This window comes from Salmo salar, chromosome ssa27 (assembly GCF_905237065.1).
Source record: "Salmo salar chromosome ssa27, Ssal_v3.1, whole genome shotgun sequence".
In the NCBI taxonomy this organism is placed as follows: Eukaryota; Metazoa; Chordata; class Actinopteri; order Salmoniformes; family Salmonidae; genus Salmo; species Salmo salar.
Window position 1 is genome coordinate 17,128,673 of NC_059468.1, and position 19,126 is coordinate 17,147,798.

The 19,126-nt window shown below is 41.0% G+C and overlaps 1 protein-coding gene across 1 annotated transcript; it reads left to right on the forward strand.

The window, feature by feature from the left end:
- Positions 1 to 1,965: 1,965 nt before the first annotated feature.
- On the forward strand, positions 1,966 to 18,827 carry LOC106588574 (CMP-N-acetylneuraminate-beta-galactosamide-alpha-2,3-sialyltransferase 1). The gene is given in 7 exon segments (XM_014177718.2): positions 1,966 to 2,256; positions 8,803 to 8,996; positions 9,491 to 9,673; positions 9,798 to 9,843; positions 10,634 to 10,741; positions 11,538 to 11,552; positions 18,396 to 18,827. Coding segments are annotated over 7 exon segments (996 nt in total). The 3' UTR covers positions 18,555 to 18,827.
- The last annotated feature ends 299 nt before the right edge of the window (positions 18,828 to 19,126 follow it).

Sequence of the window (19,126 nt, forward strand, 5' to 3'; positions counted from 1 at the left end):
GCCACATTCCTGACAAAGGTTTGTACGTTTAAAAAAGATCTGTAACCGAGTAAAGGGAGAATAAGTAAGAATTGAACGTGTAGATGTTAATTCACAGTAGTAACATAGGGTCTAAGTTTACAGATCTAATTGAACGGTTACGTTTCATGTTTCACGCATGGCTTTTCCTACGATCCTAACAATTTAGGTATGGATTTTATTATGATCCTAACGATACGTATGTTCAACGTTTTGGCAGATATCTGGCTCCATATATCTGGTCCAAAGGAGTACGACATTGTTGCCGCCCATAGCATTAAAGGTAAGGGAAGCCAGCAAGCTTCAGGACTCCCTTGACAAAATAAAAGTTTAAAAAAATGTACCAATCAGCATTGAGCTAAACTGAGCGAGCTCAACTGTGAATGGCCCTGGCGCACCAAAAAAAAATTGTCAAGGAAAGCCAGCTTGGATTTTGGAGTTACTCCTATCAAATCCCATTGAGAACATATGTCATTGACAGATGGGGATTTGGACTCCTGGTTTTACTTCATTCTCCATACGGGCCAATGATTTTTATGATTTATTCATACATTGTTGTAGAAGGCTAATGTTAACTAGCTAACGTTGCCCATGAATGTAAGTTAGGCTTCCAAGCAAGTATTTTAACCAGTTAGGCTAGGACAACCAAAAATAAAAGCTTGTACTGTATGAAAGAGTGATAGACCGTTTCGACAACATGAAAGAGAGGAGGATGGCATTGGCGTTTCTCTACAAGTAGGGTGACGCCTCGATCACACCGACAGCGGTTGTATTTTGGTACACCAAAAGTACATTCATTTCCAATGGTACGCAGCGTTTGCCTAGCAGCATTGCGTTGCAGAGGCAGTTGCAGTGCATTCTGTGTGGTGCATGCATTGGATTTATCGAACGTATGCGCCAAACTGTATGTGTGGACGGCTTGACAGAAATGGTAGCAGATGGTGAATGTTGAACTTTTGTTGTGCACATATCCAGATGATGCTGCTTACCATTTTGTGTAATGACGCTGTCGGTGTGATCAAGGTGTGACACGTGATCTAGACTACCTCGCCAGACTGGTGTGATCAAGGTGTGACACGTGATCTAGACTACCTCGCCAGACTGGTGTGATCAAGGTGTGACACGTGATCTAGACTACCTCGCCAGACTGGCGCAACGGGTGGGTTGAGTTGCACTTGGTTTAGGACTAAGTGGACTGGTCCCAAACAACTAAACTGTACTCACCTGTCAAACAACTAAACTGTAATCACCCGGCATGCTATAAATCCTGAATGAAGCGCAGCCTGCACCTCTAGCCCATGGATAAAATCACTGCACCGTGAGCACACCCATCATTTGAATTTGTTGGAAGCAGAGAGAGAAGAAGATAGCTCTCAAAGTTAATGTGATTTTGTGGAAGATAAAACAAGGAGCAAGTTTAAGGTAAGAATAATCAAACAGCCTACTGATTTATTGCAGACAAATGATGATGAATATTTCCCACATTTGCTCCTCCTTGGATTTGGCAAAAGATATCAGAACTCAAGTAGGCATGATCTAAATTAGCATTTTCATGGATTAAAATGTTATCTTTGAAAAACGTTATTAAGCCTATAGCCATAAGGTTATATATTTCAATAGCAGACCAGTGGGTATTCGATGGTCATGAAATCACCTTTGTTGACTAAACCAGAACAAAGGAGAGTTTACCCCTTAATTTGTGAGCATGTGAAATAAAGCCTTCATTAGGCTATTATGCAGCATTGTGTAATTACAATGCAAGGCTTCAGGAAAAATGTACTTGTACTGATTATAATGAGCTAATGCTATAATGCCTATACATTTCCAGATGTTTTATTAAGACCTATGCATCTATTCTACATGGCAAGCTATTATTAGTTTATTATTGATCTCTTCACAGGTGTTGAGAATTCTGTGACACCCAACAGATACTCTGCTACCCCCAAAATGATTATCTTCAGGCATAGAAAAGGCTGTCTTATCACTGTTCTACTCTGCATCTTTGTGTTACATACTGGACACACTGGACAGCTATTCTCCAAGTCACTTGTTGATTTGGCAAAAATTGCCCTTCGGCTGCTGGGCGGGAAAATCTTTCCAAGTCATTGTGCATGTATCAAATGTATGACTCAGCCGGATGATGACCTCTGGTTTCAGAAGCGCTTCATCAGATCTATCAAACCATTTCTGACCAGAGAGAACAATAAACTTAATGAAGATACCAGAGCATGGTGGGGGGTAATTATTATATATATTTTTTAGATCAACTGTTCTTTAAAATGATACCATACCAAAATGGCAGAATAAACAGAATTGGATAAATAAAAGCATTGTCAGCGCACGTCCATAGAAAGGTACCTTGGGGGAAAACACCCCTTTAACACCCCCTGTGAGTTCCAAATGTCTCTAATGGTCGCCCCAGCGTGAGTTGTTTTATGTATGCGATGTCAGAATGCACTCACTGTTCCAAAATGTGATTGTTACGTGACAGGACTGTTATTAACACACACTGCCTGCTAATTATCTATAGGCTATGTTTCAACTTGTCAATTTCAAATTATTTTCTAACAATTTATTTTTTAGGTTTTATGGAGCTGGACAAACTTCTCTCTTTGAGGAGAGCCCAAGCACTTCCCCAGTATTCCTGCAGATCAAGTATGCAGACATTTGCGCAGTCTTGCACGAACTGGCACATTTTCTGGCCGGCGCTCGCATTTCCTTCATTGTTGTTTTCCTTACAAATAACTTTCTACATGTGTGCGTTCCTATCAAAGTAAGTGACTTATTTTCTGTATATCGTGTTGTCTTTTCTACTGTAGCATATGTATGTATGGAGCATAATAAATTTACAGCTTTATTCACATTTAACCTCTTACATCTAGACGTTCCGCTAGCGGAACACCTGCTCCAATATCCAATGATAGGCGTGGCGCGAATTACAAATTCCTCAAAACTTCAATTTTTCAAACATATGACTATTTCACAGCATTTTAAAGACAAGACTCTCCTTTATCTAACCACACTGTCCGATTTCAATAAGGCTTTACAGCGAAAGCAAAACATTAGATTATGTCAGCAGAGTACCAAGCCAGAAATAATCAGACACCCATTTTTCAAGCTAGCATATAATGTCACAAAAACCCAGAAGACAGCTAAATGCAGCACTAACCTTTGATGATCTTCATCAGATGACACACCTAGGACATTATGTTATACAATACATGCATGTTTTGTTCAATCAAGTTCATATTTATATCAAAAAACAGCTTTTTACATTAGCATGTGACGTTCAGAACTAGCATACCCCCCGCAAACTTCCGGGGAATTTGCTAACAATTTACTAAATTACTCACGATAAACGTTCACAAAAAGCATAACAATAATTTTAAGAATTATAGATACAGAACTCCTCTATGCACTCGATATGTCCGATTTTAAAATAGCTTTTTGGTGAAAGCACATTTTGCAATGTTCTAAGTACATAGCCCAGGCATCACGGGCTAGCTATTTAGACACCCGGCAAGTTTAGCACTCACCAATATCAGATTTACTATTATAAAAGTTTGATTACCTTTTGTTGTCTTCGTCAGAATGCACTCCCAGGACTGCTACTTCAATAACAAATGTTGGTTTGGTCCAAAATAATCCATCGTTATATCCGAATAGCGGCGTTTTGTTCGTGCGTCCCAGACACTATCCGAATGGTAAAGAAGGGTCGTGCGCATGGCGCAATTCGTGACAAAAAAATCTAAATATTCCATTACCGTACTTCGAAGCATGTCAACCGCTGTTTAAAATCCATTTTTATGCCATTTTTCTCGTAAAAAGCGATAATATTCCGACCGGGAATGTCCATTTACCTAAACAGAGGAAAGAAAACAAAGCTTTCGGTCGACGCGGGCACGAGCCTGAGTCTCACAGTACTGTAACCAGCCACTACCCAAACGCGCTACTTTGTTTCAGCCAGAGCCTGCAAAGCCACGATTCAGCGTTTTGCCGCCTTCTGAGAACCTATGGCAGCCGTAGGAAGTGTCACGGGACAGCTAAGATCCTCACTCTTCAATAAACAGAGACAAGAAGAACGACACCTTGTCAGACAGGCCACTTCCTGCATGAAATCTTCTCAGGTTTTTGCCTGCCATATGAGTTCTGTTATACTCACAGACACCATTCAAACAGTTTTAGAAACTTTAGGGTGTTTTCTATCCAAAGCCAATAATTATATGCATATTCTAGTTACTGGGCAGGAGTAGTAACCAGATTAAAATCGGGTACGTTTTTTATCCAGCCGTGAAAATACTGCCCCCTAGCCATAACAGGTTAAGTACCGGTGACAAATAAGGCATTCCAATTATTGCATAGATTGAAATGGACACCTATGATGTGTGTAAAATACTTGTACTAAAGGTTGTACTGATTATAATGAGCTAATGCTATAATGCTATGGCTCCATGTTTGTTGACATTGTACAATGCATTCTGTCAGACCAAAGATGTTATAATGAGGTGAATGAATGATTCACTCATCTTCTGAGTAAACTTCCAGAAGCGAGTGAAGGGAAGTGAATGATAGTAGATGACACACCCCTTTCAACATGCGTACTGCAAACAGAACAAACTCATCTTGTCTCCTCTTATTATCTTTGGTTGACGCGAAAAAACAAAAATGGCAGCACGCATAAACTACACATCGTCAGATTACTTTCGATTTCTAGAAAGTGTTTTACTCAATTATTTCGATCAATGGTGAGCTCGCCCATGATGTGACGAATTATAACTAGAAATTTCTATTAGCTAATTGATATTGTGGTTTCTGTGTTACGTCAATCTTTCCTCAGTTAGTGCTAGAACTAATGTAGCCTACAATTTCTGGTTTGGAAGATTGTGCGGGGACTTGCTTTCATTCAGCCACAACAGCATTAGTGAGGTCAGGAACCGGTGTTAGGCAATTAGGCCTGGCTTGCAGTCAGTGTTCCAATTCATCCCAAAGGTGTTCGATGGGGTTGAGGTCAGGGCTATGTGCAGGCCAGTCAAGTTCTTCCACACCGATCTCGACAAACCATTTCTGTATGGACCTCACTTTGTGCATGGGGGCATTGTCATGCTGAAACAGGAAAGGGCCTTACGCAAACTGTTGCCACAAACTTGGAAGCACAGAATCGTCTAGAATGTCATTGTATGCTGTAGTGTTAAGATTTCCCTTCACTGGAAGTAAGAGGCCTGAACCATGACAAACAGTTGACCGAGGCAGTTCTAGCAGGGCAGAAATTTGACGAACTGATTTGACGAACTGACCCAATGACAGATCCACGTTGAAAGTCACTGAGCTCTTCAGTAAGGCCATTCTACTACCACTGTGTGTCTATGGACATTGCATGGCTGTGTACTTGACTTTATACACCTGTCAGCAACGGGTGTGGTGAAATAGCCAAATCCACAAATTTGAAGGGGTGTCCACACGTACAGTGCATTCTGGAAAAATATTCAGACCCCTTGACTTTTTACAGATTTTGTTACGTTACAGCCTTATTCTAAAATGGATTAAATAAAACATTTTCCTCATCAATCTACACACAATACCTCATAATGACAAAGCGAAAACAGGTGCACCCTGTTTCCATTAATCATCCTTGAGATGTTTCTACAACTTGATTGGAGTCCACCTGTGGAAAATGCAATTGATTGGACATGATTTGGAAAGGCACACACCTGTCTATATAAGGTACCACAGTTGACAGTGCATGTCAGAGCAAAAACCAAGCCATGAGGTCAAAGGAATTGTCTGCAGAGCGCAGAGACAGGATTGTGGCAATGTACAGATCTGGGGGAAGGGAATCACAACATTTCTTCAGCAATGAAGGTCCCCAAGAACACAGTGGCCTCCATTGTTCTTAAATGGAAGAAGTTCAGAACAACCAAGACTCTTCCTAGAGCTGGCCGCCTGGCAAAATTGAGCAATCGGGGGAGAAGGGCCTTGGTCAGGGAGGTGACTAAGAACCCGATGGTCACTCTGTGGAGTTCCTCTGTGGAGATGGGAGAACCTTCCAGAAGGACAACCATCTCTGCTGCACACAACCAATCAGGCCTTTATGGTAGAGTAGCCAGACGGAAGCCACTCATCAGTAGAAGGCACATGACAGCCCGCTTTGAGTTTGCCAAATGGCACCTAAAGGACTCTCAGACCATGAGAAACAAGATTCTCTGGTCTGATGAAACCAAGATTAAACTCTGTTGCCTTGCACCATCCCTACGGTGAAGCATGGTGGTGGCAGAATCATGCTGTGGGTATGGTTTTAGGTGGCAGGGACTGGGAGACTAGTCAAAATCGAGGGAAAGATGAACAGAGCAAAGTACAGAGAGATCTTTGATGAAAACCTGGTCCAGAGCAGTAAGCACCTCAGACTGGGGCGAAGGTTCACCTTCCAACAGGACAAGGGCCATAATCACACAGCCAAGACAACGCAGGAGTGGCTTTGCACACTCTTGGCATTCTCTCAACCAGCTTCATGAGGTAGTCACCTGGAATAATTTAAATTAACAGGTGTGCCTTCTTAAAAGTTAAATTGTGGAATTTCTTTCCTTCTTAATGGGTTTGAGCCAATCAGTTGTGTTGTGACAAGGTAGGGGGGTATACAGAAGATAGCCCTATTTGGTAAAATACCAAGTTCATATTATGGCAAGAAGAGCGCAAAGAGAAACGGCAGTCCATCATTACTTTAAGACATGAAGGTCAGTCAATCTGAAAAAATTCAAGAACTTTGAAGTTTCTTCAAGTGCAGTCGCAAAAACCATCAAGCGCTATTATGAAACTGGCTCTCATGAGGACCACCACAGGAATGGAAGACCCGAGTTACCTCTGTTGCAGAGGATAAGTTCATTAGAGTTATCAGCCTCATATTGCAGCCCAAATAAATGCTTCACAGAGTTCAAGTAACAGACACATCTCACCACAACTGTTCAGAGACTGTGTGAATGAGGCAAATTGCTGCAAGGAAACCACTACTAAAGGACACCAATAAGAAGAAGAGACTTGCTTGGGCCAAGAAACATGAGCAATGGACATTAGACCGGTGGAAATTTGTCCTTTGGTCTAGAGTCCAAATCTGAGATTTTTGGTTCCAACCACCATGTCTTTGTGAGACGCGGTGTGGGTGAACGGATGACCTCGGCATGTGTATTTCCCACCTTAAAGCATGGAGGAGGGGGTGTTATGGCGTGGGTGTGCTTTGCTGGTGACCCTGATTTATTTAGAATTCAAGGCACACTTAACTAGCATGGCTACCACAGCATTCTGCAGCGATACGCCATCCCATCTGGTTTGTGCTTAGTGGGAACTATAATTTGTTTTTCAACAGGACAATGATCCAACACACCTCCAGACTGTGTAATGGCTATTTTACCAAGAAGGAGAGTAATGGAGTGCGGCATCAGATGACCTGGCCTCCACAACCCCCCCAACGTCAACCAAATTGAAATGGTTTGGGATGAGTTGGACCGCAGAGTGAAGGAAAAGCAGCCAACAAGAGCTGAGCATATGTGGGAACTCCTTCCAGACTGTTGGAAATGCATTACAGGTGAAGCTAGTTGAGAGAATGCCAAGAGTGTGCCAAGCTGTCATCCAGGCAAAGGGTGGCTATTTGAAGAATCTCAAATATAAAACATTTTTTTGATTTGTTAAACACTTTTTTGGTGTTATTAACACTTTTTTTTATGTGTTATTTCATAGTTTTGACGTCGTCACTACTATTCTACAATGTATAAAATAGTATAATTAAATTAAAACCCTTGAATGAGTAGGCGTTCTAAAACTTTTGACCGGTAGTATACATACACACACACACACACACACACACACACACACACACACGTATATTTAGCAAAACTAGTGGCATCCAGGGAAAGTGTTAATTTTTGGGGGGTGACAGAGTGGTTTCTGTGAAAATTACTGGGAGGGAGTTGTTTAACCACAAGACACCCTAACCTACATACACAGACCTACAAAGCAACAATAGATACTATCCCATGTCATTCAACCATTAAAATTAAACAAAAACTAATTGGAAAAGTGACCTGTGGCGGGTAATTTATTATTAAAAACTTCATTACAGTATCCTACCCCATCTATAAAGAACAACTGGTCAACTGTGCAGAAACAGTAGTGTCCTTTGTAGATTAGCCTATTAACGTTCATGTTGGTCAATGAATGCGCCAAACTACCACTATACTGTAGTGAATGGCGGGTCCGGGAAGCGAACCCAGGTCGCTGATGTGAAAGACAAACACACATATACTCATCGCACCAATAGGGTTAACCCAGTTGTAACGTGGCTCATATACATGTGTTTTTATTTGTATTTTCGTATTTTGTTTTTTTCAGAATTAACTTTCATTGGATGTTTTAGGCTGCAATTTAAAAACACGGTCACTGACAACTGTTTGCTATTGTCATCAACAATAACTTGAGTGTAAAGAGCAGGTGGCTGTATTCAATACGTATGTGTTTTATTGATGTATTACGTTTATTTGGACAGAGACAATGTTATCCTGATCCATTGCACCAGATTTAGCCAACAGCTCATTTCCATTTGCAGTCCCTGGGCAGGTGAAAACGTAAACATGAAACACAATCCGTTATCACTTCAGTGTGAGGGTTCTCTCTGATGCTATGGTGTGTAATTTGCATTGTGTAATTTGCATTGTGCTGTTTTTGGTGTGTATCTGTTGTGTTTTATGTAGGTTATTGGCTGGTGGAATCAAATAAAGTACTACCTTACCTTATCACCAGAAATTGCAGGATGACCGTAGCACAGCCACCTTCAGCGAGGTGGTGGAGAAGTTGTTCCAGGTCATCCCTGATGCTGACCTTTACATGGACGCGGGCCCTGAGCGCTGTAGGACCTGTGCTGTGGTGGGGAACTCTGGGAACCTTAAGGGCTCCCACTACAGAGCCCTCATCGACTCCAATGATGTCATCATAAGGCCAACAAAGGGTGTTGATAGACTTTCCACAAAGCCTGTTTCAGCATGGGCAGTGCCATTGAGGACTCAGCAGGAGGGATAAGCTATCCCTCCTACCTCCAAATGTGTACTTGTTCACTTCCCTTTAATGATTTGAAAGGAAATGACTATATAAGAAATATGGTGGAAACTCCCACTAGCCCATGCCTCCACCAATCCAATGCTTTTGGATTTGTGAGAAGTAGTGAACATTCTATAGCTGGAGGTGGCAATAAACCACCAACCTTGGCTTTATGCCTGTTCAGAACACACGCTCCAGGTAGCAGTAAGCACCATTTCAGCATGTGTACTGACTGCCAATAAATAAGTAGAATAAGAAGAAATCAACTACTTTAAAATAGAGATAGCCCTCAAGGGCGCTACCAACACTGTCACTACGTGTTTTGAATTCAAGTGCTTTGAAATATTGCTGTCATGATATGGGTCACTGCTTATTATTTTACTGCGTTATCCAGAATGAACATGGCTCCTACCTTTAGCTATGAGGAGGATGTAGGAAGCCGCACCACACATCAAGTCATGTACCCAGAGAGTGCTATTGATCTGGACAACACCACCAGGTTCCTGCTGATCCCTTTGAAGACTCTGGACCTTCAGTGGCTACCCGGCGCCATCACCAATGGATCTAACATCACGTAGTGAGTAACCACTTATTATAGATTCTGGTTTGATTAGTCTAGCAGTCTGTTACACCATGCATTTTAATAAGATTACCTAGCACCTAGCACCTCTGGATGAAATCAGTCTTATTTTATTCAACAGCTCATATTTACCTCTTAGACCAAAGATAAAGGCCAACAAAGATTAGGTGAGTACCTTGTTGATCATGATGTATTTACTATTATTATTATTATTATTATTATTATTATCTAGTGGCCTTGTGGTTAGTGTCCGCACCCGAGATTGGAAGGTTGGACGTTCAATCCCCGGCAGAGTCATACCGAAGACAAACAAAAATGGGACCCAGTGCGTCTCTGCTTGGCACTCAGCTTTAAGGAGATAGATTGAGGATAAGGCCCAGCGATAGACTAGCGTCATGTCAAGGGGTGATCCTTGTACATCAAGCTGCCTCACCTTACAGAAACAGGATATAGGCTCCTGCTCCCATAACCATTCCAGGGCAAGCCTACTTACTTTACTACAAAACATCTACAGAGTCAATGATATCTAATGAATGATATTTTTATATCTTGGACCCTATGATACACTTGTAATGCTTGTAATTGAGGATCTGTGTTAGGTATGGGCAGAGCCATCTATTACGATAAATAAGTATACATATATAAATACATTGAAATAAATGAAATATGGCTCATGGTATGGGTGGTTTCCTAACAAAAGAGGCAGTGAGGTCAGAAATGATTTGGATTGGTATTTGCCTAAAGGCAAATGTGTCATTACGAGTCATGACCTGGCTCATAGTTTGAGACGGCATCAGAATGGATGTGTACTAACAGTGCATCATGCCATCTATTCTCTGAGAATATCACATCTAACAACGGAAGTTCTCAAATTTGCTGTATCACAAGTCATCATTCCTCTTTTTCTAATTGAATCACATTGATATGTACATGGTATGTATAATATATTCCATACAGGTCTTGGTTCTTAATCCTGCATTTATGAAATATGTTCACGAAGTCTGGCTTGATTATCAAGGCATATACCCCTCCACTGGATTCATGGCTTTATTATTAGCCGTACACGTGACGAGGTAAGACTTCTTATACATATCAAAAATACATGCACTGCTAGGAATGTGGATAGGAGTGTACTTTCTCAGCTCTCTACAAGACACACTGGATAATAAAGAAATGACACACAATATACTACACACGATAGGAGTATAGAAGAACAACACTGACATCTAATGGCTTTAAGTAGGGCTGGTGATATGGCCTAACATTTTCAAACGTGTGTGTGTGTGTATATATGTGTGTATATATATATATATATATAATAATGTGAATCACCCATACGTTTGAAAATGTTAGGCCATATCACCAGCCCTACTTGATGTACAAGTATCAACCCTTGACATGATGCTAGTCTATCGCAGGGCCTTATCCTCAATCTATCTCCTTAAAGCTGAGTGCCAAGCAGAGACGCACTGGGTCCCATATATATATATATATATATATATATATATATATATATATATATATAGTACCAGTCAAACGTTTGGACACACCTACTCATTCAAGGGTTTTCCTTATTTGTACTATTTTCTACATTGTAGAATAATAGTGAAGACATCAAAAGTATGAAATAGCACATATGGAATTTTGTACTAAAAGTGCAAAACAAATAAAAATCTATTTTATATTTGAGATTCTTCAAAGTAGCCAGTCTTTGCATTGATGACAGCTATGCACACTCTTGGCGTTCTCTCAACCAGCTTCATGAGGTAGTGACCCAGAACGCATTTTAATTAACAGGTGTGCCTTGTTAAAAGTTCATAAGTGGAATTTCTTTCCTTCTTAATGCGTTTGAGACAATCAGTTGTGTTGTGACAAGGTAGGGGTGGTTTACAGAAGATAGCCCTATTTGATAAAAGACCAAGTCCATATTATGGCAAGAACAGCTCAAATAAGCAAAGAGAAATGACAGTCCATCATTACTTTAAAATATGAAGGTAAGTCAAACTGGAAAATGTCAAGAACTTTGAAAGTTTCTTCAAGTGCAGTTGCTAACACCATCAAGAGCTATGATTAAACTGTCTCTCATGAGGACCGCCACAGGAAAGGAAGACCCAGAGTTACCTCTGCTGCAGAGGATAAATTCATTAGAGTTACCAACCTCAAATTGCAGCGCAAATAAATGCTTCACAGGGTTCAAGTAACAGACACATCTCAACATCAACTGTTCAGAGGAGATTGCTGTGAATCAGGCCTTCATGATCAAATTGCTGCAAAGAAACCACTACAAAAGGACACTAATGAGAAGAGACTTGCTTGGGCCAAGAAACGCGAGCAATGGACATTAGACAGGTGGAAATCTGTCCTTTGGTATGATGAGTGCAAATTTGAGATTTTTGGTTCCAACCACCATGTCTTTATGAGACGCAGAGTTGGTGAACGGATGATCTCAGCATGTGTGGTTCCCACCGTGAAGCATGGAGGAGGAGGTGTGATGATGTGGGGGTGCTTTGCTGGTGACATTGTCAGTGATTTATTTAGAATTCAAGGCACACATAACCAGCATGGCTACCACAGCATTCTGCAGCAATACGCCATCCCATCTGGTTTGGGCTTAGTGGGACTATCATTTGTTTTTCAACAGGACAATGACCTAACACACCTCCAGACTGTGTAAGGGCTATTTGACCAAGAAGAAGAGTGATGGAGTGCTGCATCTGATGACGTGGCCTCCACAATCACCCGACCTCAACCCACTTGAGATGGTTTGGGGTGAGTTGGACCGCAGAGTGAAGGAAAAGCAGTCAACAAGTGCTCAGTATATGTGGGAACTCCTTCAAGACTGTTGGAAAAGCATTCAAGGTGACTACCTCATGAAGCTGGTTGAGAGAATGCCAAGAGTGTGCTTTTTTTTTTTTTCTCTAAATAAGCTATTTTGTACAATTAAAGGTAAAATACACTGCATTTCATACAAACAGCAATAAAACTAATGACTTCAGGGCTTGTGAAATTATACCTAGGCTAAATATAAGCCTTCCATAACCATGAGACCCACTAATCATTTAAATATTTCATGAAAATAGTTTAACCTGTTTTTTTTCTATCTTGCTTTCAAGACTGTCTATCAAAATGCCCTTTTTGTTTCAGATTTAACCAGAACCATGCATACTGCCCATTCACTAATGACAAACTTCTTGTAGCAGACATTTATAGAAAATGAAGACAGGTCTCATAAACAATCTCCCAACCACAAGCCCACGTGCTAGTTGTAGCCAGCTTATCTTGATATTTAAAGTGGAACTGACAGTGTTAACTACTTTGCTGATATGAAACAAGCAAATCAGTCAAATATACAATTCCCAGTTTATACTGGAAAACCAACTTTGTAAGAGGTTTTAAAAATAGGTCATATTTAACTAAAAATCCCATGACGCAGAGTAAGGCATTGTTGGCAGTTCAATGCATGACTAATAATTCACCAATAAATGTTTTACTAGTCCAACAAATATTATATCTGGTTGTAAATTACAGCTGGGCTGGTACATTGTTTGCTGCCTCCATTCGGGATCCACTGTTTCAGTTTCAATGACTCAATATTTTGGACAAAAACGGACGAATGTCGCTAAGGCTGGGAATGTCAATAAAATCAAACTAGCTAGGGCAATGATCACAAGTCAGTCATAACATGTCAGATACTGTATGCTAGTTTATCTATTTCTTTAACAAGCTAAAAACACTGAGTATAAGGTTAGCTAGCCAGCTGCTGGGAAGATGTTGTCATGGGAAGAGTTGTTGAAAGGCCGACTTTTTCCCCCATATTGTTTTTCTGTGGCTACAACTAGAGATGCACGTGTCATTTGCTTTACTAGCAAGAAATGTAAATCACTTGGCGTGCTATGCTGAACTTAAACGACTGTTACAGTCGATGTCAAATGTATTTGGCATCGATCAAATGGGCAGGCAGTCAAATTTCCATTCATTTGTCAAAACGTGGGTTTGGATACGCATGCATTGGGCGAGCAGGCGCCTATTCTCCATCGTTTATCAGCGCAATTCTGACCGCCAACTACAAGCTGAAAAAGTTTCAGTTTATCTACCGTTTCCACGTTAGCTATATTAGCTCATCTCGCTCTGGCTAACAGTTGTTGATCTTGTTGATGTGCATTGGCAACTGACAGAGAGCCTACCTTTTTCATGGTTGCTTGATCAATAGGACTGTACATTTCCCAAATGTAAGACGACTCCCGTGGTATTTACATATTTGCACAAACCATTCAGGTGTATTTTGTAAAGTCCTGCTGTTGCTACTGCCTGTAAACACATTCCAGTTCAAAGTAAATGATGGCAGGCCCCATTGTCCAAACGCATGGCCTACTGTAGCTCTGATTGGCTATAGCGTATCGGTCTGACTAAACTCCAGGGTTGGACAAGATATGTTTTTATTAAAGGTTTTATTTGCTGCAGTGTGTATTAATTGTCCAAACGCATGGCCGCGTTCCCACTGTAATTGCTAAAGAATTTTAACAAATGCCTTACTCTACCTCATTCCCAAACATTCTATGAATGTATGAAATTGTAAAATGGGCATATCGAAGTGGTCGCTTGTCAGAAAATGTCAAACAAAAAGGCATCATATTCGTCCTGGGGGTGTATATTAGCAGATTTAAATCATATTTCATGTTGCTCAAACGCAGTCTAGCCAACGTGGATCTATTTGCTTGCTAACAAGGTATCCTGAACAAAAATATAAATGCAAAATGTTGGTTTCATGAGCTGAAATAAAAGATCCCAGAAATTGTTCATATGCAAAAAAAAGCTTATTTCTCTCAAATTGTGTGCACAAATGTGTTTACATCCCTGTTAGTGACCATTTCTCCTTTGCCAAGATAATCCATCCACCTGACAGGTGTGACATATCAAGAAGCTGATTAAACAGCATGATCATTACTCAGACTCCCCTTGTGTTGGGACAATAAAAGGCCACCAAAATGTGCAGTTATTGGACACAACACAATGCCAGAGATGTCTCAAGTTTTGAGGGAGCATGCAATTGGCATCCTGACTGCAGGAATGTCCACCAGAGCTGTTGCCAGAGAATTTAATGTAAATTTCTCTACCATAAGCCACCTCCAACATCACAACCACAGACCACGTGTAACCACACCAGCCCATGACCTCCAAGTCAGGCTTACTCACCTGCAGGATCGTCTAAGACCAGCCACCCGAACAGCCGATGAAACTGTGAATCTGCACAACTGAAGAATTTCTGCACAAACTGTCATAAACCGTCTCAGGGAAGCTCATCTGCGTGTTCGTCGTCCTCACTGGGGTCTTGACCTGACTACAGTTCCGCGCCGTTTACAACTTCAGTGGGGAAATACTCACCTTCGATGGCCACTGGCATGCTGGAGAAGTGTGCTCTTCATGGAGGAATCCCGGTTTCAACTCTACCGGGCAGATGGCATCGTATGGCATCGTGTGGGCGAGCGGTTTGAGATATCAATGTTGTGAACAGAGTGCCTCATAGTTGTGGTTGGGTTATGGTATAAGCTATGGACAACAAACACAATTGCATTGTGACTGCACAGAGATACCGTGACGAGATCCTGAGGCCCATTGTTGTGCCATTTATCTGGCACCATCACCTCATGTTTCAGCATGATAATGCACGCCCCCATGTCGCAAGGATCTGTACAGAATTACTGGAAGCTGAAAATGTCCCAGTTCTTCCATGGCCTGCATACTCATCAAAAATGTCACCTGATGAGCATTTTTGGGATGCTCCGGATCGACGTATACGACAGCGTGTTCCAGTTCCCAGCAATATCCAGCAACTTTGCATAGCCATTTTTTTTTATTTCAGTTTTTGTATTTCACCTTTAACCAGGAAGGCCAGTTGAGAACAAGTTCTCATTTACAACTGCGACCTGGCCAAGATAAAGCAAAGCAGTGTGACAAAAACAGCACAAAGTTACACATGGGATAAACAATCGTAGTCAATAACACAATAGAAAAATCTGTATACAGTGTGCGCAAATGAAGTAAGGAGGTAAGGCAATAAATAGGCCATAGTAGCGAAGTAATTACAATTTAGTAAATTAACACTGGAGTGATAGATGTGCAGATGATGATGTGCAAGTAGAAATACTGGTGTGCAAAAAAAGTATATTAAAAACAATATGGGGATGAGGTAGGTAGTTGGATGGGCAATTTACAGATGGGCTGTGTACTGCTGCAGCGATCGGTGAGCTGCTCAAACAGCTGATGCTTAAAGTTAGTGAGGGAGATAAGTCTACAACTTCAGCAATTTTTGCAATTCGTTCCAGTCATTGGCAGCAGAGAACTGGAAGGAAAGGCGGCCAAAGAGATGTTGGCTTTGGGGATGACCAGTGAGATATACCTGCTGGAGCGCGTGCTACAGGTGGGTGTTGTTATGGTGACCAGTGAGCTGAGACAAGGCGGGGCTTTACCTAGCAAAGACTTATAGATGACCTGGAGCCAGTGGGTCTGGCGACGAATATGTAGCGAGGGCCAGCCGACGAGAGCATATAGGTCGCAGTGGTGGGTGGAATATGGGGCTTTGGTGACAAAACGGATGGCACTGTGATAGCAAACTGGATGCAGTCTGAGTAGAGAGTTGGAGGCTATTTTGTAAATGACATTGTTGAGGATCGGTAGGATAGTCAGTTTTACGAGGGTATGTTTGGCAGCGTGAGTGAAGGAGGCTTTGTTTGCGAAATAGAAAGCCTATTCTACATTTATTTTTGGATTGGAGATGTTTAATATGAGTCTGGAAGGAGAGTTTACAGTCTAGACACCTAGGTATTTATAGTAGTCCACATATTCTAAGTCAGAACCATCCAGAGTAGTGATGCTAGTCGGGCGGGCGGGTGCAGGCAGCGATCGGTTGAAGAGCATGTTCTACTAGCATTTAAGAGCAGTTGGAGGCCACGGAAGGAGGTTGTATGGCATTAAAGCTCGTTTGGAGGTTTGTTAACAGTGTCCAAAGAAGGGCCAGATGACACCATTCTGAATACGTCTGCGTAGAGGTGGATCAAGGAATCACCCTTGGCAAGAGCGACATCATTGATATATATATATATATATATATATATATATATATATATACATACATACATACATACATACATACATACATACATACATACATACATACATACATACATACACACACACAGAGAAAAGAGTCGGCCCGAGAATTGAACCATGTGGTACCCCCACAGAGACTGCCAGAGGTCCGGACAAGAGAGGTGTGACAACTGTGCTTAAAGCATCAGACAAGCTCAGTAGCCTACATATAGTTAAAACACATAGGATGTGTCAATATAGGGAAAAATACACGTTAAAACATTTTGACTAATTGATTGGTCGAAAGAACAGACAACTGAAGAAGACAACTGAAGGTGGACCAAGAATTTTTTTTTTGTCGGGGACAGCCCTAGACTGACAACATTCCGCAGGCCACAATCAACAGCCAGCTCAACTCAATGTGAAGGAGATGTGTTGAGCATGAGGCAAATGGTAGTCACACCAGATACTGACTGGTTTTCTGATCCACGTGTAACAGCATAGCTTCCATCCCTCTCCTCGCCCCTACCTGGGCTCGAACCAGGGACCCTCTGCACACATCGACAACAGCATCGTTACCCATCGCTCCACAAAAGCTACGGCCCTTGCAGAGCAAGGGGAACAACTACTTCAAGGTCTCAGCGCGAGTGACATCACTGATTGAAACGCTACTAGCGCGCACCCCGCTAACTAGCTAGCCATTTCACATCGGTTACACACGTACATACATTTTTTTCTGTATTCCCAGTCATGTGAAACCCATAGATTAGAGCCTAATTCATTTATTTCAAGTGACTGATTTCCTTATATGAACTGTAACTCAGTAAAATCTTAGAAATTGTTGCAGTTATATTTTTATTTAGTGTAGAACAGTTGAATTGTTATGAACACACATTTCTTTCCGTCTCTAACTGTTTGAACAGCATGCTAGTCTGTCCACTTTGTTCAGATGTTGAAATCAAGTGGCCAACTTATTTCTCAGAATGAGAACGAGTGGCCAATTACTTCGTTTTTTATTATGCTCATTGCACATTTATAAAACAGACTAGACAGCTAGTATAACAGTCTGTGGCTAAAATGCTGCTAGCAGTACCTGTGCATGACAGAATTAATGTTCATTGATAGGATACTTTTATTTTAGTATTGTCTGCTCTTTGCGCAATTTGAGGAGTTGATACATAAAAAGAGCATCATTAGAAAGGTTAAGTTCTCCTCTACAGTAAAATGTCTCAATGTGTTTCGGTGCCCATATGACCCATTTTGGACCAAACAAAAAATGCAAATGGCGTGTTAAAACCCGCTTGTCAGAGAGGAAGAAGTGACATTTGATCTTTGTTGTGAATGGTAGGAGGGCGAGGAGCTGAGTGTGTGTGTGTGCGTAAATGTTAGTGCACAGTCTCAGCAGAAGGAGTGAAGGAGAAGAGACCAAAAATACACGAGAACAAGCGAACATAATTCTTTTAAATAAAAATACCACTTGATTCTTGTGATGCATGCATTTGGTGCTAAAACAAACTAATGAATTGCTCAACCCTACCTATAGGTTGCATAAACAAAATATCACATTGCCATAAATACAACCTTTCGTAAACCTTATTATTAAACTAACTCTAAACATTTAATTCCAATGCAGGTGAATGTGTATGGATTTGGTAAAGACAAAGATGGTCACTGGCACCACTACTTGGAAGCACCAACCAATAAATGGCTCAAAACTGGAATACACGATGGAAACTATGAGTACAAGGTCGTCATGAAGCTCTCGGAAAAATTCAAACTACAGATATATTAAGTGATTTTGATAACTCATCCAGATGATTTAATTCACAGCTGTATGCTGCAATAATCTATTGAAGAAAGTCATCAAATAGGTGTTAGCCTATTGTCTACATTGCACAGCATTTACATTATTTTAACCTTATCCTTTTATCTGCACTACCCATTTTGGTTTTGCATGAACTTGAACAATGGACCTATTGTGTCCGTTTGAACTTAAAGTAATCAGCAGTTATTAGCCATTAAATCAAATGGCTCCCTTGTAGTAAAATATTTAGAGTTGTACATGTGTGAGGGTGGTTGTGTTTTTGATGGCATGGACAACTAGTTTTATACTTTCTGAACCTTATTTGGTTACATACTTACCTGAATGAAAGGACTGTTACTGTAAATGTTACTATTACTTACTTGGGAGGATTTTGTTTCTACTTTTCCATTGACTGATTAAAGTAATATACACCACCTGCATCAGATAGGCTTACATGCCCTTTGGTCTGTATGGATTTATCACATGGCTGTATGACCATAAGTACAACACTGACATCTAGAGGCTAAACACTGGTATAATGTGTTAGATTGTTAGACGTG